General features: G+C 39.7%; 1 protein-coding gene across 1 annotated transcript in view; it reads left to right on the top strand.

The window, feature by feature from the left end:
• MED17 (mediator complex subunit 17) overlaps window positions 1–22,088 on the top strand; it is a 28,948-nt gene extending 6,860 nt beyond the window's left edge. Inside the window, exons 4-12 of the mRNA XM_017863692.1 lie at window positions 2,849–2,985; window positions 3,071–3,155; window positions 4,020–4,172; window positions 5,508–5,638; window positions 6,639–6,823; window positions 11,148–11,285; window positions 17,271–17,388; window positions 19,443–19,602; window positions 21,537–22,088. Coding sequence (XP_017719181.1) covers window positions 2,849–2,985; window positions 3,071–3,155; window positions 4,020–4,172; window positions 5,508–5,638; window positions 6,639–6,823; window positions 11,148–11,285; window positions 17,271–17,388; window positions 19,443–19,602; window positions 21,537–21,748 — 1,319 coding nt within the window. The 3' untranslated portion in view covers window positions 21,749–22,088. The remainder of the gene's footprint in view (window positions 1–2,848; window positions 2,986–3,070; window positions 3,156–4,019; window positions 4,173–5,507; window positions 5,639–6,638; window positions 6,824–11,147; window positions 11,286–17,270; window positions 17,389–19,442; window positions 19,603–21,536) is intronic.
• Window positions 22,089–22,570: the final 482 nt, after the last annotated feature.

Here is a 22,570-nt window from a genome sequence, read left to right as displayed (position 1 = left end):
ACTTGAGGCCAGGAGTTCAAGATGAGCCCAGACAACATGGCAAAACTCCGTCTCTACCAAAAATGCAAAAAATTAGCCAGGCATGGTAACATGCACCTGTAATCCTAGCTACTTGGGAGGCTGAGGCACGAGAATTGCTTGAACCCAGGAGGTGGAGGTTGCAATGATCTAAGATCGCACCATTGCACTCCAGCCTGGGGGACAGAGCGAGACTCCATCTCAAAAACAAACAAACAAAAAACTATGCTTTCTGTGTAAGTATAATGTTAAACATCCTTCTATAATATATTATCTCTCAGCTATGTGTAATGTTTCAAAATTTTAATTTCTGTTCATTTAAGCCAAAACCACTCTTATTAGAGCCTTATAATAAATAGTCTAGTTTCTATTTCAAAACCTTGTAGGTACACTTAACAGAAAGCTCAAAGATGGGGTTTATGTGCTGGCACACCTTGAAGCATAATTGACTTTTTTGTTAGAAATGAGGTAGAACTACACTCCTCAATCAAGGCCTTACCTGTAACGCTTAAAAACTGAACATGGCCGGGTGTGGTGTCTCACACCTGTAATCCTAGCACTTTGGGAGGCTGAGGTGGGCAGATTGCTTGAGCTCAGGAATTCGATACCAGCCTGGGCAACATGGCAAAACTTCGTCTCTACAAAAAATACAAAAATCAGCTGGGCGTGGTGTTGCATGCCTGTTAGTCCCAGCTACTCAGGAGGCTGAGGCAGGATGATCCCTTGAGCCCAGGAGGTTCAGGCTGCAGTGAGCTGAGATTGCAGCACTGCATTCCAGCCTGACCTTGTCTCAAAAAACAAACAAAAAAACTGGAGCTGATGCAGGTGTTCTTCTGAGAATTAAACAAACAAAAAAACTGGACATGAAAGGAGGAAAGAAACTTTCTATTCTTTACTGTTTCTTTTCTCATAAATCTGCCAAGCTGTTTTTATGTCCTGAGTGAAGAGAAAGGGTGGCAGAAACGTTTGCTTTCCTTTTTCCCATCAAACTAGGGCTACAACACTAACTTAGGGCATGCAACTTTTAGGGGCATACTAAAGTTTGATGATGTTGACTTCATATTTTTTGATATAAATTCTTAGTTGTTGAGTTATAGCAAATAGTATGTTTTACAGGGTAATAATGGCAATGTTTTATAAGCTGCTGAGGCAATCAGAGGGACTGGCTATATGGAAAAACTTCATAGCTCAATGGGGTAAAAGCTGTGAATATCAGGGGAGGAGGCAAGGAGTCTTGGCTTTGATAGTTGAAATAATGGTAGAGTGATATCTGAAAGATTCATTTGCTATCATTATCCTAAAATTAAAAAAAGGTAAGGTAAGGTGGTTAAGTCAAATACTGGAGGAATGACATGCTTCAACACTATTATTAATTGGGGTATTTTGAATCCTGAAGCTTAAATCTCATTATAAAGATGAATTAAAGATGACAAGGCCATTTAAAAATTTTAATAGGTGGTCTCTAGAAGCAGTGCTTTCTCGTTTTGGATATTTTCTTTTCCACAAATAATCTTTGTATAGGAACTTTAATTCTTTCTTTGGGGTAGTCACTCATGATTAATTATGAAAGGATTCGATCACATTGTTTTTAATTGCAAGAAAATCTTTAGCATCTTCCTTTGTTATAAAACCAGTTACACTGAACCATCTATTTCTTACATAATTCAGTGGCCCAGAACAACTCACCCAAATTTCTGAACTACACAAAAACACATCACACAAAATCTAGGAACTGGGCTGGGCACAGTGGCTCACGCCTGTAATCTCAGCACTTGGGCAGGCCAAGGTGGGAGGATTGCTTGAGCCCAGGAGTTCAAGACCAGACTAGACAACACAGACCCTATCTCTAAAATAAAAAAAATTTAAAATTAGCTGGGTGTGATGGCATGTACCTGCAGTCCTAGTTACCTCGGAGGCTGAAGTGGTAGGATTGTTAAATCCTAGGAGTTTGAGGCTACAGTGAGCTGTGATTGCACCACCACACTGCAGTCTGGGAGACAGAGGGAGACCCTGTCTCTAAAAAGATAATAAAAAATAAAGTAAAAAATCTAGGAAACTGGTTGAAAAAAAGTTGCTATGTGCACTATCCTGTCTTTCTGTTTGTTGGATGCAGAGCACTTAGTTGAAACCTTAGTAGAGAGGCTAAGCTCCAGAAGTATTTCATCCCCAAAGTTTCAATCTGAGGAATTGTTTTCTAGGAGTACACCCTTTTTTTTTTTCTTTTTCTTGTTTTTTCGAGACAGAGTTTTGCTCTTGTTGCCCAGGCTGGAGTGCAATGGTGTGATCTCAGCTCACCGCAACCTCCGTCTCCTGGGTTCAAGCGATTCTCCTGCCTTAGCCTCCCGAGTAGCTGGGATTATAGGCATGCGCCACCGCACCTGGCTAATTTTGTATTTTTAGTAGAGACGGGATTTCTCCATGTTGGTCATGGCTGGTCTTGAACTCCTGACCTCAGGTGATCCGCCCACCTCTGCCTCCCAAAGTGCTGGGATTACAGGCGTGAGCCACTGCACCCGCCCTGTGAGTACACCATTTTTATCAATACTCCATTAGAATAAAACAATTTGGATTTTCTGTGGAATTCTTATTGTAATGATGTCATTAGACTAAGAAGTGTTATTTTTTTAAGGTAAATAACTTACCCCCCCAACACTGTTATCTTTCTTTCCTTTGCTCACCACTCCTCACCCTTTCCCCCAAAACATGTTTTTTAGTGGGAACTTAACTTTGTGATTCAGTGATGTGGATGTCAAGTATTATATACTTAATAATGTGTGTCAGAATAATATGTTAACTGTTTTTTATTTTCCTGTTTTTAATACAACATTAGGATCTCTCTTTCCTCATCATGGTACATTTGAAGTCATAAAGAATACAGATCTTGATCTGGATAAAAAGATACCTGAAGATTACTGTCCTCTTGATGTCCAAATTCCTAGTGATTTAGAGGGGTCTGCATATATCAAGGTATTTGTCAAAATATTTTTCAAGTAATTTCTTATGAATAGCCTGAAGTTAATTTGTTAACCCTTTTGTTTTTGTTGTCATATAGGTTTCAATACAAAAACAGGCTCCAGATATAGGCGACCTCGGCACAGTTAACCTCTTCAAACGACCTTTGCCCAAATCCAAACCAGGTATGGTTATGTTCTGTCCTCTAATTTCTGGTCTTATTTGAGCTGACGTTTTAAAATAAACTGAAGATAAATATAGGTAGGAAAAATAGATATTTTGAAGTAAGAACAGTTCAAAATGTACTTCTAAAATTTGTCAGTAAACCATTAGTGAATAGCTGTGCAGTTTTTGTTTTTTTTTTTTTTGAGACCGAGTTTCTCTCTTGTTGCCCAGGCTCGAGAGCAGTGGCATGATCTCAGCTCATTGCAACCTCCACCTCCCAGGTTCATGATTCTCCTGTCTCAGCCTCCCGAGTAGCTGGGATTACAGGCATGCGCCACATGCCTGGCTAATTTTGTATTTTTAGTAGAGATGGGGTTTCTCCATGTTGGTCGGGCTGGTCTTGAACACTCAGCCTCAGGTGATCCACCCACCTCAGCCTCCCAAAGTGCTAGGATTACGGGCGTGAGCCTCCAGCAACTTTTTTTTTAAGATTGGACTTTTTTACTGGTTTTCTCTGTTAAAGAAGTGAGATTTTTATAATTTGGAAAGAATATATCTTTGCACATTGGTAGTATCATATCCAATGAGGTTTATCTGTGGCATGATTATTGCTAATTGATACTTCCCTCTTCAGAAATTGAAACTTCCTCTTCAGGAATGAAAGCTTGGGGTGGCAGGGAACGTCTCAATACCCTGCCGGGATGATTTGTAACAGTTGGCATTGGCAATTTTTGACAGTCTCTATAGAGACTGAATAGAAAAAAAAGAATATACTGTAATGTAGTGTTTTTCTAAACTTTTGTCATGTGTATTCAGATCACCATTTAAACTAGTTAATGCATAATATGGTTAGATAATTGATACATATATTTCTTGTCTTTCAGGTTCCCCGCATTGGCAGACAAAATTAGAAGCGGCACAAAATGTTCTCTTATGTAAAGAAATTTTTGCACAGCTCTCTCGGGAAGCTGTTCAAATTAAATCACAAATCCCTCACATTGTGGTGAAAAACCAGATTATCTCTCAGCCCTTTCCGAGTAAGAGCAGCCCTTTTTCGACTTTATGAACAGGACTTTGTGTTTTGGGGAATAGGACAGAGAAGGTAGCTCTTAGGGTGTGTTGGGAGAATAAGGAGAGCAAAGAAATAGTGTGCTATCCATAGTGACAGCCAGTAAAGCAAGTAACACAAACTACACTGTGAAATCTGTTCTGTCCTAAATAGTGTGACCCTTGGATTTTTAAGCTACATGTTTAAAATTTGCACTTATGTAGTCATTATCATGGTCAAGAGAAAAGAAAATTTGCGCTAGCATAGCTACAGTTATTTAGCAGCAGTTGCTTTGAAGGGAGATATTTCAGGGATCCTGCCTTATTGTCTAAATGAGAGGCCAATTTAAAAATGTTTACTCTTACGCCTGTCATCCCAGCACCATGTGAGGCCACGGCAGGCATATCACCTGAGGTCAAGAGTTTGAAACCAGCCTGGCCAACATGGTGAAATCCCATCTCTACTAAAACCAAAAAAAATTATAAAAAAAGAAAGAGTTTACTTATAATAGTCTCAAATTTGTAGAAACTGAATTTTCATTGTATTATTCAAAAGCAGGTAGACTTGCCCTGGGGATCAGTTTGTATTTAGCTTTGCACTTGTTTTTTACATAAATTCTAAGGACTGTCGTCTTAGAAGGAAGTAGGTTTTAGCAGTGAGAAATTCCATCCTACTTCTCATGGGAGCAGGGAAGACTGTCTTTTACGCAGTAAGACTGACTACCAACTCTTATTTTAAAGGAAAAAAAGAATTAATATATAGCTTTTTCACCAGTCTTTAGCCACAGTTCAAGGGCAGCAGCCATATTATATGTCAACAGAATTTGAATTGTTAAAATACATGGTAGTTTATTATATTCATGAATAGTTTTTTTTTGTTTGTTTTTTAGATAAAGTTTCCATTTTATTGTTCAGGCTGGAGTGCAATGGTGTGATCTTGGCTCACTGTAACCTGTCCACCTCCTGGTTCAAGTGATTCTCCTGCCTCAGCCTCCCGAGCTACTGGGAGTATAGGCACATGCCACCATGCCCAGCTAATTTTTTTGTATTTTTAGTAGATGGAATTTCACTATGTTGGCCATGATGGTCTTGATCCGCTGACCTTGTGACCCGCCCGCCTTGGCCTCCCAACATGCTGGGATTACAGGCGTGAGCCACTGCACTCAGCCGAATAGTAATCTTGATATACAGATATTAATCATTAGGTCTGATCTTCAAGTTTAGAATATACCTTTTGCAAATGAACTATGATTATACTTTATGAAGACAGTTTGTACCTTTCTATATTTCGGGTTATTTACATCTGTCCTCCTTTTTATAAATAGGCTTGCAGTTATCTATTTCTCTGTGCCATTCCTCAAATGATAAGAAATCCCAAAAATCTGCTACTGAGAAGCAATGTCCAGAGGACCACCTTTATGTCCTAGAGCATAATTTGCATCTCCTGATTAGAGAGGTAAGGAAATAAATGCTTTTCTTTGCACTGTGCTGAGCATGTCCAGGGCAGTGAGTATGCACAAAGCGTCCTGCTCCTCTGCTGAGTCTTGATTATTCACATAGCAACAATATTCATTGTCTGATATGAAAGCTCCTTGCTGTTTCCTAGGGGAATAGAGATAATCAGAATACTGTCCCTGTCCCCAAGCATACCTTCTAGTGGTAGAGATATACAGGTTTTAAAGTAGAGGTGTAAGAAACATGGTGCTAAAGTGCAGAGGGAAGGGTGATTCTGACTGGGGGAGGTAAGGGAAAATGTCTTGCCAGAGTCTGTGAACAGACTAGTTTTATTTTAGGACATGTTCTACTTATAGATCATCTGCAACTGTTTCCAGAGAGCTGGTTCACAGGCCAGGGTAATTTCAAAAGAATATCCTGTGAAATTTCATAGGAGTATATATTACAACCTCCCCTGCCCGACCCCAAAACCTGGTTCAGTTGATTGTGATGATACAAGAGTTGTTTTTAAAAAGCTCCTCAGGAGATTCAGATAGGCAGCCGGGTTTGAGAACCTCTCATCTAGGGTATAGTGAAAGAACTATTTACTGCTTGTATATGTTCTATTTATGAGACTCAATGAAGAGGATTGTTTTACATTTTAAAACCTTTAAAATAAAAAAGCTTGAGATCCTTTTGTGATTCAAAAGCATGATTGGGCTTTCATGCTCATGCGTGAGTTGTGACTCCCTCAAACCATATTAGGATGTCGTCGCGTTACCCATCTGACATAAGAAAAGGAAAAAAGTTACAGCTTGAGAGGGACCCTTCTCTTTACAGACTTGCATTAAGTGTGACCTAGTAGATGCTAGCATTTTTCTCCAAGGTTGGATTGTTTTCATATGTGGTTCAAATCCATTCCTTTCAGTGTTTCTAAGATGTCAGCCATGTTTTGATAAAATACTGTGTAGTAGCATTTACTAATGTGGATATTGGTTATTTAAAATGACTGTTTTTGTTAGTTTCATAAACAGACCTTGAGTTCCATCATGATGCCTCATCCAGCAAGTGCACCTTTTGGCCACAAGAGAATGAGACTTTCAGGTCCTCAAGCTTTTGATAAAAATGAAATTAATTCATTACAGTCCAGTGAAGGGCTTCTGGAAAAAATAATTAAACAGGCGAAGCATATTTTTCTAAGAAGTAGGTAAGGTTGAACAAAGTTACTGTTTTCTGTTTTTTCTTTGAAATTGCAGTTTGTTTTCTTCTATTATTTCATATACTTTTTTGGGATGCTTTAATTTTTTTATTTTAGGCGGAGGAAGTGGTAAGAGTTTATTTATGGTCATAGACTGGGTCCTGTCAAGTCTGGGGAAGACTTAGATCCATGTCTGATCTAACAGTATTCTTTCTAACACTGTCACTTTTTTGCAAAGACAATTGACTAGGAATGTGCCTTATAACACCATACTTTCTTCAGTAACCCAGCCATAAGATACTTATTTCTGAACTGATTTAAATGTTTTTCTTGAGGGTTTCTGTATGTTTTGTTTCTTGCACATTTTAGAGTTTGGAGAGCACTTTCCTTTATGTTAACTTATTTAATCTTTGTTCTTTGGGGCAGGAAGTATTAACCCTGTTTTTACTGATAAGATTGAGGCTTAAAGAAGTTATACACCTTTCTCAAGGTTACACAGCTGAAAAGTTGCAGAACTAGGATTTATGCCCAGGTCTATGTAATGCCAAAGCTCTTTTTTTTTCCTTTATGTACACTGCTTACAAAGTAACATGGCATGATTACATATAAATCTATCTTTTTCAGTGCCAAAGGGTGCTCTTCTATTTTATTATTGGTACTTAGTGAAAAGGCCTGTTTTTACTTCATTTGTAATTATGCCTTGGTAGTACTCCAGAATTTCAAGCATGGGCATTGTCATTAAATAGATGATATTTTATTTTGATTTCCAGTCTTTTCTTGTTAATACAGTTTTTTTTAGTACATTAGTTTGTAGTCTTAAAGTGGAAATTTAGGTCCTTCAACTTTTAGTAAAAGGAATTAGGGAGACATGTCAGAGAAGACAGCATGATGCAGTGAAAGGAGTAGGGGACTAGGGATGAAAGGTGTGTAAGCCAAGGCTCAATCGTTTGCTAAATAACTTCGAGCAAGGGATTTAGTGTCTGTGGTCCCCTACTTAATCCCCTGTCAATAGTAGGTATAGGAGTGGGGTCTTAGGGTCATATTAAGGGATGTATGTAGAAGTTTCTTGTAAGTAATAAAGTATTATATGGTAGGTTACTGTTTCTTACCATTAATACAGTTCAACTTAAAAAGCTGATAATTTGAGTAGTCTTCCAAATTTCTGATTGACCATAAATTTCTGATTGACCATAAATTCCCCAAAATAAATGATCAGCATAAAATAGCTATTTTAGAATGATTATAAATTTCAGAGTAGTAAGTGTAGCCTTGGAAGCAGCAAAGCTTTAAAAATGTTACTTCTTTCTGGTGTGCAAAAAGCTTAGTGAAGAAAAAAAGACCCTGGCTGGGCATGGTGGCTCACCTCTGTAGTCCCTACACTTTAGGAGGCCAAGATGGGAAATTTGCTTGAGCCCAGGAGTTTGAGACCAGCCTGGGCAGTGTAGTGAGACTTTGTCTCTACAAGAAATTTTTTTGTTTGTTTGTTTTGAGACGAAGTCTCACTGTGTCACCCAGGCTGGAGTGCAGTGGTGCAGCTCACTGCAAACTCTGCCTCCTGGGTTCAAGCGATCATCCCACCTCAACCTCCCGAGTATTTGGGTTTACAAGCATGCACCACCATGCCTGGCTAATTTTTGTGTTTTTAGTAGAGATGGGGTTTCACCATGTTGGCCAGGCTGGTCCCAAACTCCTGACCTCAAGTGATCCACCCACCTCAGCCTCCCAACATGCTAGGATTACAGGCGTGAGCTACCGTGCCTGGCCAGGAAATCTTTTAAAAAATAGCTGGGCTTGGTGTGGTGGCTCATGCTGACATGAGTGCAATAAACTCAGCATTCAGGGAGGCCAGGCAGATCCCTTGATTCCAGGAGTTTGAGACCAGCCTGGGCAACATGGCCCATCTCTACAAAAAATAAAAAAAATTAGCCAGCTGTGGTGGTATGCACTTGTAGTCCCAGCTACTTGGGAGGCTGAGGCCGGAGGATCCCTTGAGCCTAGGATGTTGAGGCTGCAGTGAGCTGTAATCACACCAGTACGCTCCAGTTATGGTGACAAAGCGAAGCCGGATCTTAAAAAAGAAAAAAAGACTGATGTGTATGCTACCATGCACTGTGAGATCTCTTGACATGCTAATATATTTTTATATATATATGTCAGAGTGTATGTGTGTCTTTAAAAACGAAATCAGAGGTTATAAAATTTTATATCCTTCTGAGTTCATACCTCAGGGGTGACACCAAAACAAACAAAACTTTATACCTTGCATTCATTTAATATTGTATTATAAAGTTTTCATCTTTTATTAAAGGTTTTAAATGTATTTTAATAGCTGTATAATATCCTATTATATAACTACTTCATGATTTCCCAATTTTCCATTGCTAGATAATTTTATTTCCAGTTTAATGGTTCTTGTAATGCTCACACACATACGTATCTTCTATAGGAATTATGAAACACTGTCAGGGAAACACACCAAGGAAAAAGGAAAATAAATTTCAGAATGTATTGTAAGAAGCCAGTACTGTAGCAGCAGACCAAACCCTAAGTCTGTTAATGTAAAAGCCCCTTGTGCCTACTGGCTCTTCTCATTTCTTGCCATTTTCTTTTAAAATTAAATTTTTTTTCTTTTTTTTAATTTTGAGGTGGAGCATGGCATGGTGGCTCATGCCTGTAATCCTAGCACTTTGGGAGGCCAAGGAGGGCAGATCACTTGAGGTCAGGAGTTCTACACCAGTCTGACCAACATGGCAAAACCTCGTTTCTACTAAAAATAGAAAAATTAGCCAGGCGTGGTGGCACACGCCTGTAGTCTCAGCTACACTCTGGAGGCTGAGGCAGGAGAATTGCTTGAACCTGGGAGGTGGAGGTTGCAGTGAGCTAAGATTGTACCACTGCACTCCAGCCTGGGTGATACTCTTAAAAAAAAAAAAATTCGCAGCACTTTGGGAGGCCGAGATGGGCGGATCATGAGGTCACGAAATCGAGACCATCCTGGCTAACACGGTGAAACACCGTCTCTACTAAAAAAAATACAAAAAACTAGCCAGGCGAGGTGGCGGGCGCCTGTAGTCCCAGCTACTCGGGAGGCTGAGGCGGGAGAATGGCGTAAACCCGGGAGGCGGAGCTTGCAGTGAGCTGAGATCCGGCCACTGCCCTCCAGCCTGGGCGACAGAGTGAGACTCCGTCTCAAAAAAAAAATAATTGAGACAGCATCTTACTCTGGCCTAGACTGGAGTGCAGTGCAGTAGTGGGGTCAAAGCTCACTGCTGGGCTCAAGTGATATCCTGCCTCAGTCTCCTGAGTAGCAGGGACTACTCATGCACACTACTGTGCCAGTTAATTTTCTTTTTATTTATAGAGACTGGTTGTCGATACATTGCTTGGGTTTGTTTTGAACTCCTGGTATCAAGCGATCCTCACTGCTTGTCCCACTGATTACAGGTGTGAGCCACCTCCAGGCCTTTCTTTCTTTTTCCAGTAAAATGTTAAAAATCAGATAATTAGAAACTGAGGGTTGGTTAATTTAAATGATTTATGCTTTGGTTCTAAGTGTTGGCTGTTGATTAGTGTGTATAAGATTATTGGCTTTGGAATTAGATTCCCAGGTTTTTGGCTCTGGATTTAGACTCCCAGGTTTTGTATCCCAGTTTACATCTATGTGACCTTGGGCAAATTGCTTAACATTGCTAAAGTTTTTTTTCTTATAAGAATGGAAATAATAGTGCCTACCTAATAAGGTTAAGATTAAATGATATAATTCATGAAAGCACTTATTATAATGCTTGCTATATAATGAATACTTGATGAATCTTATTTCTCATTTATATTGATACTTTTCTTTTTTTGGAGTATAAGGTTTTGATTGTGCAAAAAATCTCCAGCTTCTCTTGAATATGATTATAATTTCATTACAGTAATGGGTCTAGATGTGGGTGTGTCCCAAGTCATTTTTACCAGGGATCAAATACTGACATTTATGAATGATTTATATTAGGTTTATACCCTAGAATATTGAATATCCTTCTCATTCATTTCCTGATAAGCTTTTCTGAGTGGAAGAAAATGAATAAAGGGAATAAATCTATCATGAATCGTGATAATCAGGGGTGTGTGATGAGAGTGTATTGTAGTGTGAAGCTGAGAACCTACACATTCAAGCAGTATGAAGGGGTTCTTAGAACTACCTCTGCCTACATTTAAAGTCTGCCTTACACATAGTGGTTAGTTTTAAAAAGTAGTTTTAAAATTTTCATAAAATTGATGAATCATTTATATTCCTGTCATTTTGTATGGTGACTTAAAAAGTTTTTTAACCTCTTGTGTTTAAAAGAGCTGCTGCAACCATTGACAGCTTAGCAAGCCGAATTGAGGATCCTCAGATACAAGCTCATTGGTCAAATATCAATGATGTTTATGAATCTAGTGTGAAAGTTTTAATCACATCACAAGGCTATGAGCAAATATGCAAGTAAGTGGCCAAAATAAAAGTTTTGTATTTAATATGTTAACTTGCTGTTGATGTTTGCTGAGTAATTATATTAAGCATTTGGTTTTTATTTGCTAGGGTGGCATAACTTTTCTGTAAATTATATAAACTATAGAGTGTTTTTTTGTTTGTTTTGTTTTTTGTATTTTTAGTAGAGACGGGGTTTCACCGTGTTAGCCAGGATGGTCTCGATCTCCTGACCTCGTGATCCGCCCACCTTGGCCTCCCAAAGAGAGTGTTTTTTTTTTTTTTTTTTTTTAGGTGGAGTCTCACTCTTTTACCCAGGTTGGAGTGCAGTGATGTTCATAACTGACTGCAGCCTCAAGCTCCTGGGTTCAAGGAATTCTTCTGCCTCAACGTCCTGAGTAGCTGGGACTATAGGTGTGTGCCCCCATGCCCAGCTAATAAAAAAAAAAATTCTTTTTTTTTTGAGAAACAGGTCTATGTTGCCCATGCTGGTCTTGAACTCCTGGACTCCAGCAATCCTCCTGTCTTGGCCTCCCAAAGTGCTGGGATTACAGGCATGAGCCACCACTCCTGGCGACTGTTTTTTTGTTTCTTTTTTTGATGGCAGTTAGTTCTTAGGAGAAAATTCATAAAGTCTGTTTTTAAACATTGTAAGAATGAGAGGCAAGAATGTCTAAAAACTAGTCTCTATTAGGTAGATGTCACATATTTGAGCTGGGGTAAACAATGAATCCCAGCACTGAGCAGAAGGCTGCCTTACCTCTTGAGACTCCAGGTCTGCTTCAGTTCTTGCCTAATGGCTATGGCAGGTCTAGTATATTTGAAGTTAATAGGGCCATTTGTATTCTAGCCTGTACTCCATGTTATGCCTAGAACAGCCTAAGTTTTACAGCTCTCATGACCTGGTGTTGATCCTGGGTCTAATACGGTTCATGATTATGCCCTAAAAACTGGGTTGATAACTGTGTGTCTGTGAAGGAGGTAAGATGGTTTTTGTCCCCAGCCTTCATAGGAATGCAGTCTACTTGATTTACATTCACAAATCACAACTTAATACAATTGGCCAGTAGCCATTAAAGGACTTTTTTGGCTACCTTTTGAGCCTCTTTGAAATGTAACACCTGACATTTGTCAGGGTCTGTGACTACGTTTTATTTTTAAAGTGTTAGTTGCTTTAATTCCTTTTTGTCTCGGTTTGTGTTTTTGAGATGGCGTCTCACAATGCTATTGTCCAGGCTGATCTCAAACTCCTGGGCTCAAGCAGTCCTCCTGCCTCTGCCTCCTGTGTAGCTGGGACTACAGGTGTGCACTACCATACCCTTCTTAGTTGTTTTATTTCAGACAGACGTAACTAGCCACAGTAAAGCAAAACATACTGTGAAACACAGAATAATGACCCTTGGGAGCAGGGACAGAAAATACTTTTATAATGCTATTTTTTTCTTTCTTTTTGATTTTTTCCTATGTACAGTCATTCCCAATATAATGCTATTTTTAATGCAGAGGTTTTAATTCACTTAAAAAATGAAAAGATAGGTAAGTGTGAGAGCAGATGTAGAGTGGGAAAGAATACACAATGGGAAGGAAACTAGTCCTGAAACTTCCAGAGAAAGATGGTGGAATAAAGTGGAGTCATAGAGTTTTTTTCCCCTTTGTCTAAAGAAATAGTAATTGGGGTGATTTGAGGATGGGGTGGGAAAAAGTAGGTGTTGAACATAGATGAAACAAGTTTGGATTGCATTTTTAACTGTTAAGACTGGGTGATGGAATTATAGGCTTTCATTATATTATACTTCTGTTGGTGTTTATTATTTATTTGCCAATAAGCCTTTTGCCCTCCTACTGTTTGTGTTTAAAATTTTCCGTAGTAAAAAGTTAAGAGAGACTGAGTGCAATGGGAAGGAAAAGAAAAAGTTATCATCATTGAATTGTTTATACTTAGAACTAAGACTAAAACTGTGGGATAATGGTTACAAGTCCCATTGTAAACGTGCTAAACTTCCATGAAGAAAAGTTAGTGATGATGTAGCCTTGACAGAATCAGGAGTGGAGGAGAAGTAGAAGGCAGTAGTAGAATGCCCTTTTCCTCATCTTCTATAGCTGGTGTATTAGGATTCTCTAGAGGGACAGAACTAATTGTATACACACACACACACACACACACACACACATATATATATGTAGGAGTTTATTAAGTATTAACTCACACAATCATAAGGTCCCATAATAGGCCATCTGCCGGCTGAGGAGCAAGGAGAGCCAGTCAAAGTTCCAAAGCTAAAGAACTTGGAGTTGATGTTCAAGGGCAGGAAGCATCCAGCACGGGAGAAAGATGTAGGCTGGGAGGCTAGGCCAGTCTCTCTTTTCACATTTTTCTGCCTGTTTATATTCTAGCCATGCTGGCAGGTGATTAGATGGTGCCCACCCAGATTAAGGGTGGGTCTGCCTTTCCCAACCCACTGACTCAAATGTTAATCTCCTTTGGCAGCACATCCTCACAGACATACCTAGGACCAATACTTTGTATCCTTCAGTCCAATCAAGTTGACAGTATTAACCATCAAAGCTGGGCTCAACTTAGGCTGTTGAAAGTTGAAAATAATTCTCAGAATTCCTTTGGATCAGTCATTTAAAACAGTTTCTTACACATTTTTCTAGGAAAGTCTATGTATTTACAAGCATATATATCCTACCTGTTCCTGTACCCTACCTCTCTTTAAAAAAAAATTTTTTTTACATATACATGTAGAAGACATGCAACCCTACCTCTCTTACACAGTTTTGTATGTTTTCTAAAAACATATTACACATAACAAAATTCACCATTTTAAAGTGGACACAGTTCAGTGGTCTTTAGTGTATTCCCTGTGTTGTATAACCATCATCATCTAATTATTGAACATTTCCATCACCCCAAAAAGAAACTCTATACGTATTAGCAGTCATTTGCAATTTACATGCTTGTTAAACTCAGTAGTATTTTTTTGAAATAGTTCAACTTGGCCGGGCGCGGTGGCTCAAGCCTGTAATCCCAGCACTTTGGGAGGCCGAGACGGGCGGATCGCGAGGTCAGGAGATCCAGACCATCCTGGCTAACACGGTGAAACCCCGTCTCTACTAAAAAATACACAAAACTAGCCGGGCCAGGTGGCGGCGCCTGTAGTCCCAGCTACCTGGGAGGCTGAGGCAGGAGAATGGCGTGAACCCGGGAGGCGGAGCTTGCAGTGAGCTGAGATCCGGCCACAGCACTCCAGCCTGGGTGACCGTCTCAAAAAAAAAAAAAGAAAGAAATAGTTCAACTTATGCAGGTAGGTTTAATGATCAGAATACAATGGAATCAATTAGGAAAAACTGTATACAGGAAATGCTTTACAGAGTAGTAAATATGGACTATTTTATGTGGACTATTTTAACAAGGTTTAAAATATATGGATTATTCTGCATTATTCTGAGTTAAAATTATTCATATTGCCATAGGGTCCAGAAATACAGACAGGTACACATAATAAATAATTTATTGCTCAGTAGTAGTATATGAGTGAGTAAACATTATTTTGTTAGCACATAGGTTTACCTCATTTTTTTCTTACAGCCTTTTTGTATTCCATTATACGTCCCAAACTTTTAATCAGTCTTCTGTTGCTGAACATTTTTGTTGAGTATCAGCAAAATAATTTGTACATATACAGGTATATCCATTTATAGGGTAAAGTCCTACGAGTATAATTGCTGGATTAAAACGGAAGGACATTTGGCTGGGCACGGTGGCTCACGCCTCTATCCCCCGCATTTTAGGAGGTTGAGGCAGACGGATCACTTGAGGCCAGGAGTTCCAGCCCAGCCTGGCCAACATGGTGAAACCCTGTCCCTACTAAAAACAGAAAAATCAGCTGGGTACGGTGGTACATGCCTGTAGTTCAGCTGCTTGGGAGGCTGAAGTGGGAGAATCATTTGAACCCAGGAGACAGAGGTTGCAGTGAGCAGAGGTTGCAGTGAGCTGAGATTGCGCCACTGCGCTCCTGCCTGGGTGATAGAGTGAGAGCCTTTCTCAAAGAAAAGATAAGGACATTTAAATTTTTAATTAGTACACCAAATTGTTCTTCAATTGGTTGCCACAAGTATGCATTAACCAACAGTGAGTGATAAGAATCCCTGTTCCTTCACACCTTGTTTTAAGAAAAGAATTCTAAAATGTTTGTTAGATGTATGTATCTTTAAGCCTTTTGAGTTTTGTTTTTCTTTGAGAAAACAGTGTAAACTTTAGTTCATCAAAATTACAACTTAAACCAGGCATGGTTGCGCACACCTGAAGTCCCAGCCTCTCAGGAGGCTGAGGCGGGAGGGGATTACTCAACGTCAGGATTTCAAGGATGCAGTGCGCTATGATGGTACCATGGATAAAACCACTGCACTCCAGCCTGGGCAACATAACAAGACCTTGTCTTGTTTTTTTTTTTTTTGAGACGGAGTTTTGCTCTGTCATCGGATTGGAGTATAGTGGTGTGATCTTGGCTCACTGCAACCTCTGTCTCCTGGTTTCAAGCAATTCTTCTGCCTCAGCCTCCTGAATAGCTGGGACTACAGGTGTGTGCCACCATGCCCACCTAATTTTTGTATTTTTAGTAGAGGTGGGGTTTCACCATGTTGGCCAGGATGGTCTCGATCTCTTGACCTTGTGATCGCCTGCCTCGGCCTCCCGGAATGCTGGGATTACAGGCCACTGCACCCGGCCTCTTTTTTTTTTTTTTTAATTTCAACTTTATATAGACAATCACCAAAATGCTTTATTGTGAAATACTTACTTTAAAATAAAGTTAGAAACAAGCGCTATTATCAAATGTGAGAGGATATAAAGCTGTTTTTTCCTGCGTTTTGTTCATCTATGTTATTAGAGGATTTCAGGTTTCTTGGATGTATTACACACCGAAATCTTAGAAATTCCTTTGGAAGAGTGCAGTGATCTGCTTGTTATTTACTGGCTGTTGTATGAGTTTCTTTATTTGGCCTAAGCCAAATTAATGGAGTATATATATTCTGACTTGTTAGCCAGTTTTTTCAGTAGGAGAAACTCCTACTGAAACTGAACAGTTAACAAAACTGTTTCTCTTTCTGTATGAGAATTTGCTCTTTGTTAACGCTGGCTCTAATCCCTTGGAAACCTGTTAAGGAAAGATGTCATCTGTATTACTAGGCAACATTGCTTTTAGTAAAAATGATCTCAAATTGGCAAAATGCGTCTGAACCGGGAGAAATTTTAAATAACTGATGGGAATGCCTTTGGACTTCCCTGGATGGTGGTGACTTTTAAAACTGGGCTTAGCTTGTGGAAACCATGCCTATGGAGTTGTTACAAGAGCTTATGGCTCCTGTTAGGGCAGGTCCCATGTATACCCAATGTAGATCTCTTCTCCTTGCAGCAAAGGTGTTCTGCTGCTATATAGACAGTTGCATGGCCTGCTGGCAAGCTCTGGTCCCTTCACATCCTTCTGGGTAGACTGGTACTCTGTGTGGTCTATGGTATTCTGGGGTGAGTCTATTTAGTTGAACCTAAGAAGACCCCTGCATCTCCTCTATGGATGTTGGTGTGGGTTATTAAAATGTTTTCTTTTTGGCCGGGTACGGGCGCTCAGGCCTGTAATCCCAGCACTTTGGGAGGCCAAGGCAGGTAGATCACTTCAGGTCAGGAGTTCGAGACCAGCCTGGCCAATATGGTGAAATACCGTCTCTACTAAAAATAACAAAAATTAGCTGGGCATGGTGGCAGGTGCCTGTCATCCCAGCTACTTGGGAGGCTGAGGCAGGAGAATCTCTTGAACTCAGGAGAGGGAGGTTGCAGTGAGCTGAGATCGTGCCACTGCACTCCAGCCTGGGCAACAGACTGAGACTCTGTCTAAAAAAATAATAATAATAATTTTTAACTTGATGTTGAGGTTTATTATTTATGATATTGTATAAGATAATTTTGAACATCTCTGATTTTTAGTATGTGTGTCTATAAAGGTCCATTCAACTGCAGTTGAATATTGGAGTTGAGCAGATTCGAGTTGTACATAGAGATGGAAGAGTAATCACACTGTCTTATCAGGAGCAGGAGCTACAGGATTTTCTTCTGTCTCAGGTAACAGTTGCAGGTTGTGTTTTAAGCCCTCCTTTGCATAGCTACTTAAAGAACAAATTGGTTAAAAAGTAGTTAAAATGTAATAAATTATGTAAGAAGAAAATTTTTTTCCAGTAGAAATTAAATTCTGTTTAATTTCTAATGCACATTTTACAACCTGTTGGTTAATTGAAAGTACTGATAAGCTGTCCTAGGTTTTCACATAGTTTATCTTAAGATGAAGGACCAGTTCTGAGACTAGCAAGTTTTTTTCCCCTCATGTCATATTTGTGAAGGTTTACAAAATCTGTAAGGTTTACAACATCTCCAGAGTTGTTGTAGAAACTGAAGAAAACTAGAGAAAGGGAGATCATATAAAAAAATTATAATGACCATTATCTGTAATAAATAAAGTAGTTTAACCTCAAGTCCAAGGGGCAGTATAGAAAGTGATGGGTTTGAGGCTGGGTATGGTGGTTTGTGCCTATAATCCCAGCACTTTAGGAGGCTGAAGTGAGAGGATCACTTCAGGTCAGGAGTTCAATACCAGCCTGGGCAACATAGAAAGACCCCTGTCTCCACAAAAATAGAAAATTGGGTGGGTGTGTTGGTATGTAACTATAGTCATAGCTGTTAGGGAGGCCGAGGCAGGAGGGTTGCTTGAGCCCGGGTGTTCGAGGTTACAGTGAGCTATGATTGGTCTCACTGTATTTCAGCCCAGAGTGACAGAGCAAGATACCATCTCTTTTAAAAAAAAAAGTGATGTGTTCTAGCCCCAGCATTACGACAAACTTGCCTTGTGACATCAGACAAATTTCTAGCCGTTTCTTTTCATATCTAACAGTATATTTCCTAATTTCTTCGTGGAGTTTTTAATGACCCAGTGAAATACTGAATTATAAGATAAAGGGTAGGTTTTTGAAATGTTAATGCAAGATACTATTTTTTTTCACATTAAAAAAAACAGTTTTCACCTCAGAGGCAATGATCTTATATACTGATTTGCTTCTTTGGTGCCAAGTAAATAAAATTCATTTGTTAGGTATGGCAGCTCTTGGCTAATTACATCCAAATTGGTTTGGTCACCTTAAGCACACACACAAAAATATATTAGAACACTATTGAGCAGGTCCCAGAATCAACGGGAGGTCTAGAGAACAAGGCTTACAAATGGATAGGGATCAACACTAGATATGAGAACCATGGCCAGGGGAATGGCACTAATGCTGTCCCGGCACTGCTGCCTTCAGCACTGGTGACAGAATACATTCTAAATTGCCCCCATTGTTATCAGTCAGAGTCTTAACAAGAAATAGGTGGCAGACTCAGGAGGATAATTTTAGGAGGACCTAGTTACTAAAAATCTATTTACAAAGGTATGGGTGTAAGAGAGCCACCAGGGATAGTGTGGTAACCTGTTGCTAGTCGTAGTAACCAGGTAATCAGGCCCCAGGGGTTTAGTGGTCACCAAAGTTAAGAGGAAGGACAGATTACAGGAACCCTAAGGGGGAGAGTCATGTAGAACAGTCCATCTTGAGAAGCCTAGCAGCCAGTCAAGAGATACAACCAGCCTAGACAACCTCACAGGGAGGATGCCAGGGGAATAAATACCCTGACCTCACTCTTCCTTGCCGTCCTTTTGGCTCCCTTTGGATGGCTCCCATTACCTGAACCCAGCCTAAAGCCAGAGGACGTAAGAAGGTATTAACGTAACCACGTGTGTCAGCCTCCCAGGGCAGAAAATAAGGTAGACAGTGGATTTGAAGGGGCAAATGTTGCACCGTATTCAGTGATCTAGACGGGAGCCTTCAGTTGGCCAAATTTATGTCATATGTCTGCGCTTAAGCTGCCAGTGGGCAGGAGAAGCAAGTATCAGGCAACTTTTGCTTTTGCAGTGGAAGGTGGAGACTTATTCCCTCCCCTTACATTATACACAGGAGGATTCCTCAGACCTAAGATAGGGTTGCTGTGCTAGTCAGTCAGCACCCCAACAAAAGTTTACTTTATGGTCGTGATGTTAAGTCACTGCAAATATCTCTGCTGGTGGTCAGTCAAGTGTCCTTTTTCGTTCACAGATGTCACAGCACCAGGTACATGCGGTTCAGCAACTCGCCAAGGTTATGGGCTGGCAAGTACTGAGCTTCAGTAATCATGTGGGACTTGGGCCCATAGAGAGCATTGGTAATGCATCTGCCATCACGGTGGCCTCCCCAAGTGGGGACTATGCTATTTCAGGTACTTTCTGCTGCTTTGAATGAGAAGGGACCACTGGGAGTTTGGCTTTAACATTTAGTTTTAATAAATGTTGGTGAGAGTAATTTATCTCTGCAATAAATTAGTTAATGTTGTATTTACACTGAATATTTATTTGATCATAGCTATTATTCAGAGCAAGAGATTATTATTTCTCTTTCTAGTAATTATAACAAATGTTTAGACTGGCAGCACATTTTCCTGAGATAGTCTGAAAAGTGTCATCAACATTGTTACTCCTGCAGTCCCAAAGTTTAATGGATAAAAACTTTAAAAAAATATACTGCCGTACACACGGGAAGAAAAATAGCTGTTCCTACAAATAGTAAAGGGTTGGAAGAGAGAGGAGTATCTAATAGTATCTAATGCAAGATACTATTTTTTTCACATTAAAAAAATAGTAACAGTTTTAAAATTTTTTAAATAAAAACATTTTAAATAATGTATTTTGTTTTATTTTATTTTATTTTATTTTTTTTTGAGATGGAGTCTTGCTCTGTCGCTCAGGCTGGAGTGCAGTGGCGTGATCTCAGCTCACCGCAATCTCTGCCTCCCAGTTTCAAGCAATTCTCCTGCCTCAGCCTCCCGAGTAGCTGGGACTACAGGTGCCCATCATCACACCTGACTAATTTTTGTATTTTTAGTAGAGGCAGCGTTTTGCCATGTTGGCCAGGCTGGTCTTGAACTCCTAACTTCAGATGATCCGCCCACCTCGGCCTCCCAAAGTGCTGGGATTACAGGCATGAAGCACCGCACCCGGCCGAGGAGAAGTATTTTATTAAGCACCTTCTACGAGTAGGCACTTGCATGAGTATTACATAGCTTAAATTTACATTTGAAGCACTTATGGTTTTAGGGTGATCTTCGTTTCTAATATCTGCTCTGACTACTTGAAAAATACAGTCATGTGTTGCATAGCGACAGGGACAGATTCTGAGAAATGTCTTGTTAGAGGATTTCATCGTATGATAATAGAGTGCACTTACACATCCCTCGATGGTACAGCCTACTACATACACATCTAGGCTTCATGGCATAGCCTGTTGCTCCTAGGCTACAAACCTGTACAGCATGTTACTGTACTGAATACTCTAGGCACTTGTAACACAACAAAAGCAGTTGACTGAAATGTTACGCAGCTCATGACTATATTTGAAAGAGTGGGTAGTTAGAAATATTTCCCCACAGGATCACAGCTTGTGAATCTGCAAGCTTGGTCATTGCTGGATCTTGATTGCTAGGAATTTAAAAATACCCTTTTCTTCTTTCCCAAGTAATAGTTAAAACCTCATTAAAACCTGAAATTCTTAATTCAGAATAATCTTTCCTTCATTCCTTTCAGTCCTGATTTTAAGTGGTTGAGGTTTCGTTACATATTAGGCATGTATTAACAATTCATTGAATGATTACATTATCAAATGAATGTATTGAAAAAAATAGGTGAATATCCTTGGTGTGGTGGCTCACGCCTGTAATCCCAGCACTTTGGGAGGCTGAGGTGGGAGGATTGCTTGAGCCCAGGAGTTTGAGACCAGCCCTGGCAACATAGTGAGACCTTGTTTTTAACCGCCCCCCAAAAAAGGCTTTGTATGTTTTCAGTGCTGCATGTGGAAATAAACAAACAAAAGATGATTTCCTGAAATTATAGAGGACATTTGACATTCCTAGGTCAAAACTCATCTTGCTTAATCTTTGTGGTACAAATAATAACTCCTGAATATTTATACCATCCTCTTATATAGAAGTTAGGATTTTTTTTTTCTTGCGTGTTGAAACTGAAAAGCACTTTTAACAAGAATATTTAAGTTGGCAGACAAAGTTTTGTATTCACAGTAGAATGAAGTTGTGGGATTTATCCTTGTTATTTCTAGTTTGGTAAACTAAGAGTGTATTCATATTTTGGTTTTTCTGCACAGTTCGTAACGGACCTGAAAGTGGCAGCAAGATTATGGTTCAGTTTCCTCGTAACCAATGTAAAGACCTTCCAAAAAGTGATGTTTTACAAGATAACAAATGGAGTCATCTTCGTGGGCCATTCAAAGAAGTTCAGTGGAATAAAATGGAAGGTCGAAACTTTGTTTATAAAATGGAGCTGCTTATGTCTGCACTTAGCCCTTGTCTACTATGATTTTTTCCAGATGTTTCCTAAAGAAGTTTCCAGAAACTTTGACTTGAAATGTTTACAGATCAACTATAAGTACAAAGAAGAGATAACTTCCAAAGCAGTGCTGTTTTTAAAAACAATAATTAGGAAATGTTTATTTAGCACTTTGAAACTTTCCACTTTATAAATGACAAGTGCTTTGAAATGCAGAAGTTTATGTACAGTTGTATATACAGTATGACAAAATGTAAAATAATACGTTTTTCATGCAGTTTAAAATATTACTAACTTAAGCGTTTCTATTTGCTTTTTAAATATTCCTTCTTTGATGTTGACATCACATAAAGTGTGTGGTTTAAAAAAATCTCCAAATACTTTTCTTCCCCAAATACTTCCTAAACTTTTTTTTTTTTTTTTAGATGGCATCTCACTCTGTAGCCCAGTCTGGAGTGCAGTGTTGTGATCATGGCTCACTGCAATCTTGACCTCCCGGGCTTAGGTGATCCTCCTGTCTCAGCCTTCCGAGTAGCTGGGACCACACACATGCACCACCATGCCTGGCTAATTTTTGTATTTTTTGTAGAGACAGGGTTTTTCCATGTTTCCCTGGCTGGTTTCCAACTCAGTTCAAGTGATCCACCTGCCTCTGCCTCCCAAAGTGCTAGGATTACAGGTGTGAGCCACCATGCCCAGCCTACTCTCTAAACTCTTGATAACCTCTTCCTCCAGTTGTCTGCTTTAAGCTTGCCTGGGTCAGGCCGGGCGCGGTGGCTCAAGCCTGTAATCCCAGCACTTTGGGAGGCCGAGACGGGCGGATCACGAGGTCAGGAGATCGAGACCATCCTG

Source organism: Rhinopithecus bieti, unplaced genomic scaffold (genome assembly GCF_001698545.2).
Source record: "Rhinopithecus bieti isolate Rb0 unplaced genomic scaffold, ASM169854v2 scaffold_71999, whole genome shotgun sequence".
NCBI classification, from domain to species: domain Eukaryota; kingdom Metazoa; phylum Chordata; class Mammalia; order Primates; family Cercopithecidae; genus Rhinopithecus; species Rhinopithecus bieti.
This window is presented reverse-complemented; position numbering and strand designations above follow the sequence as displayed.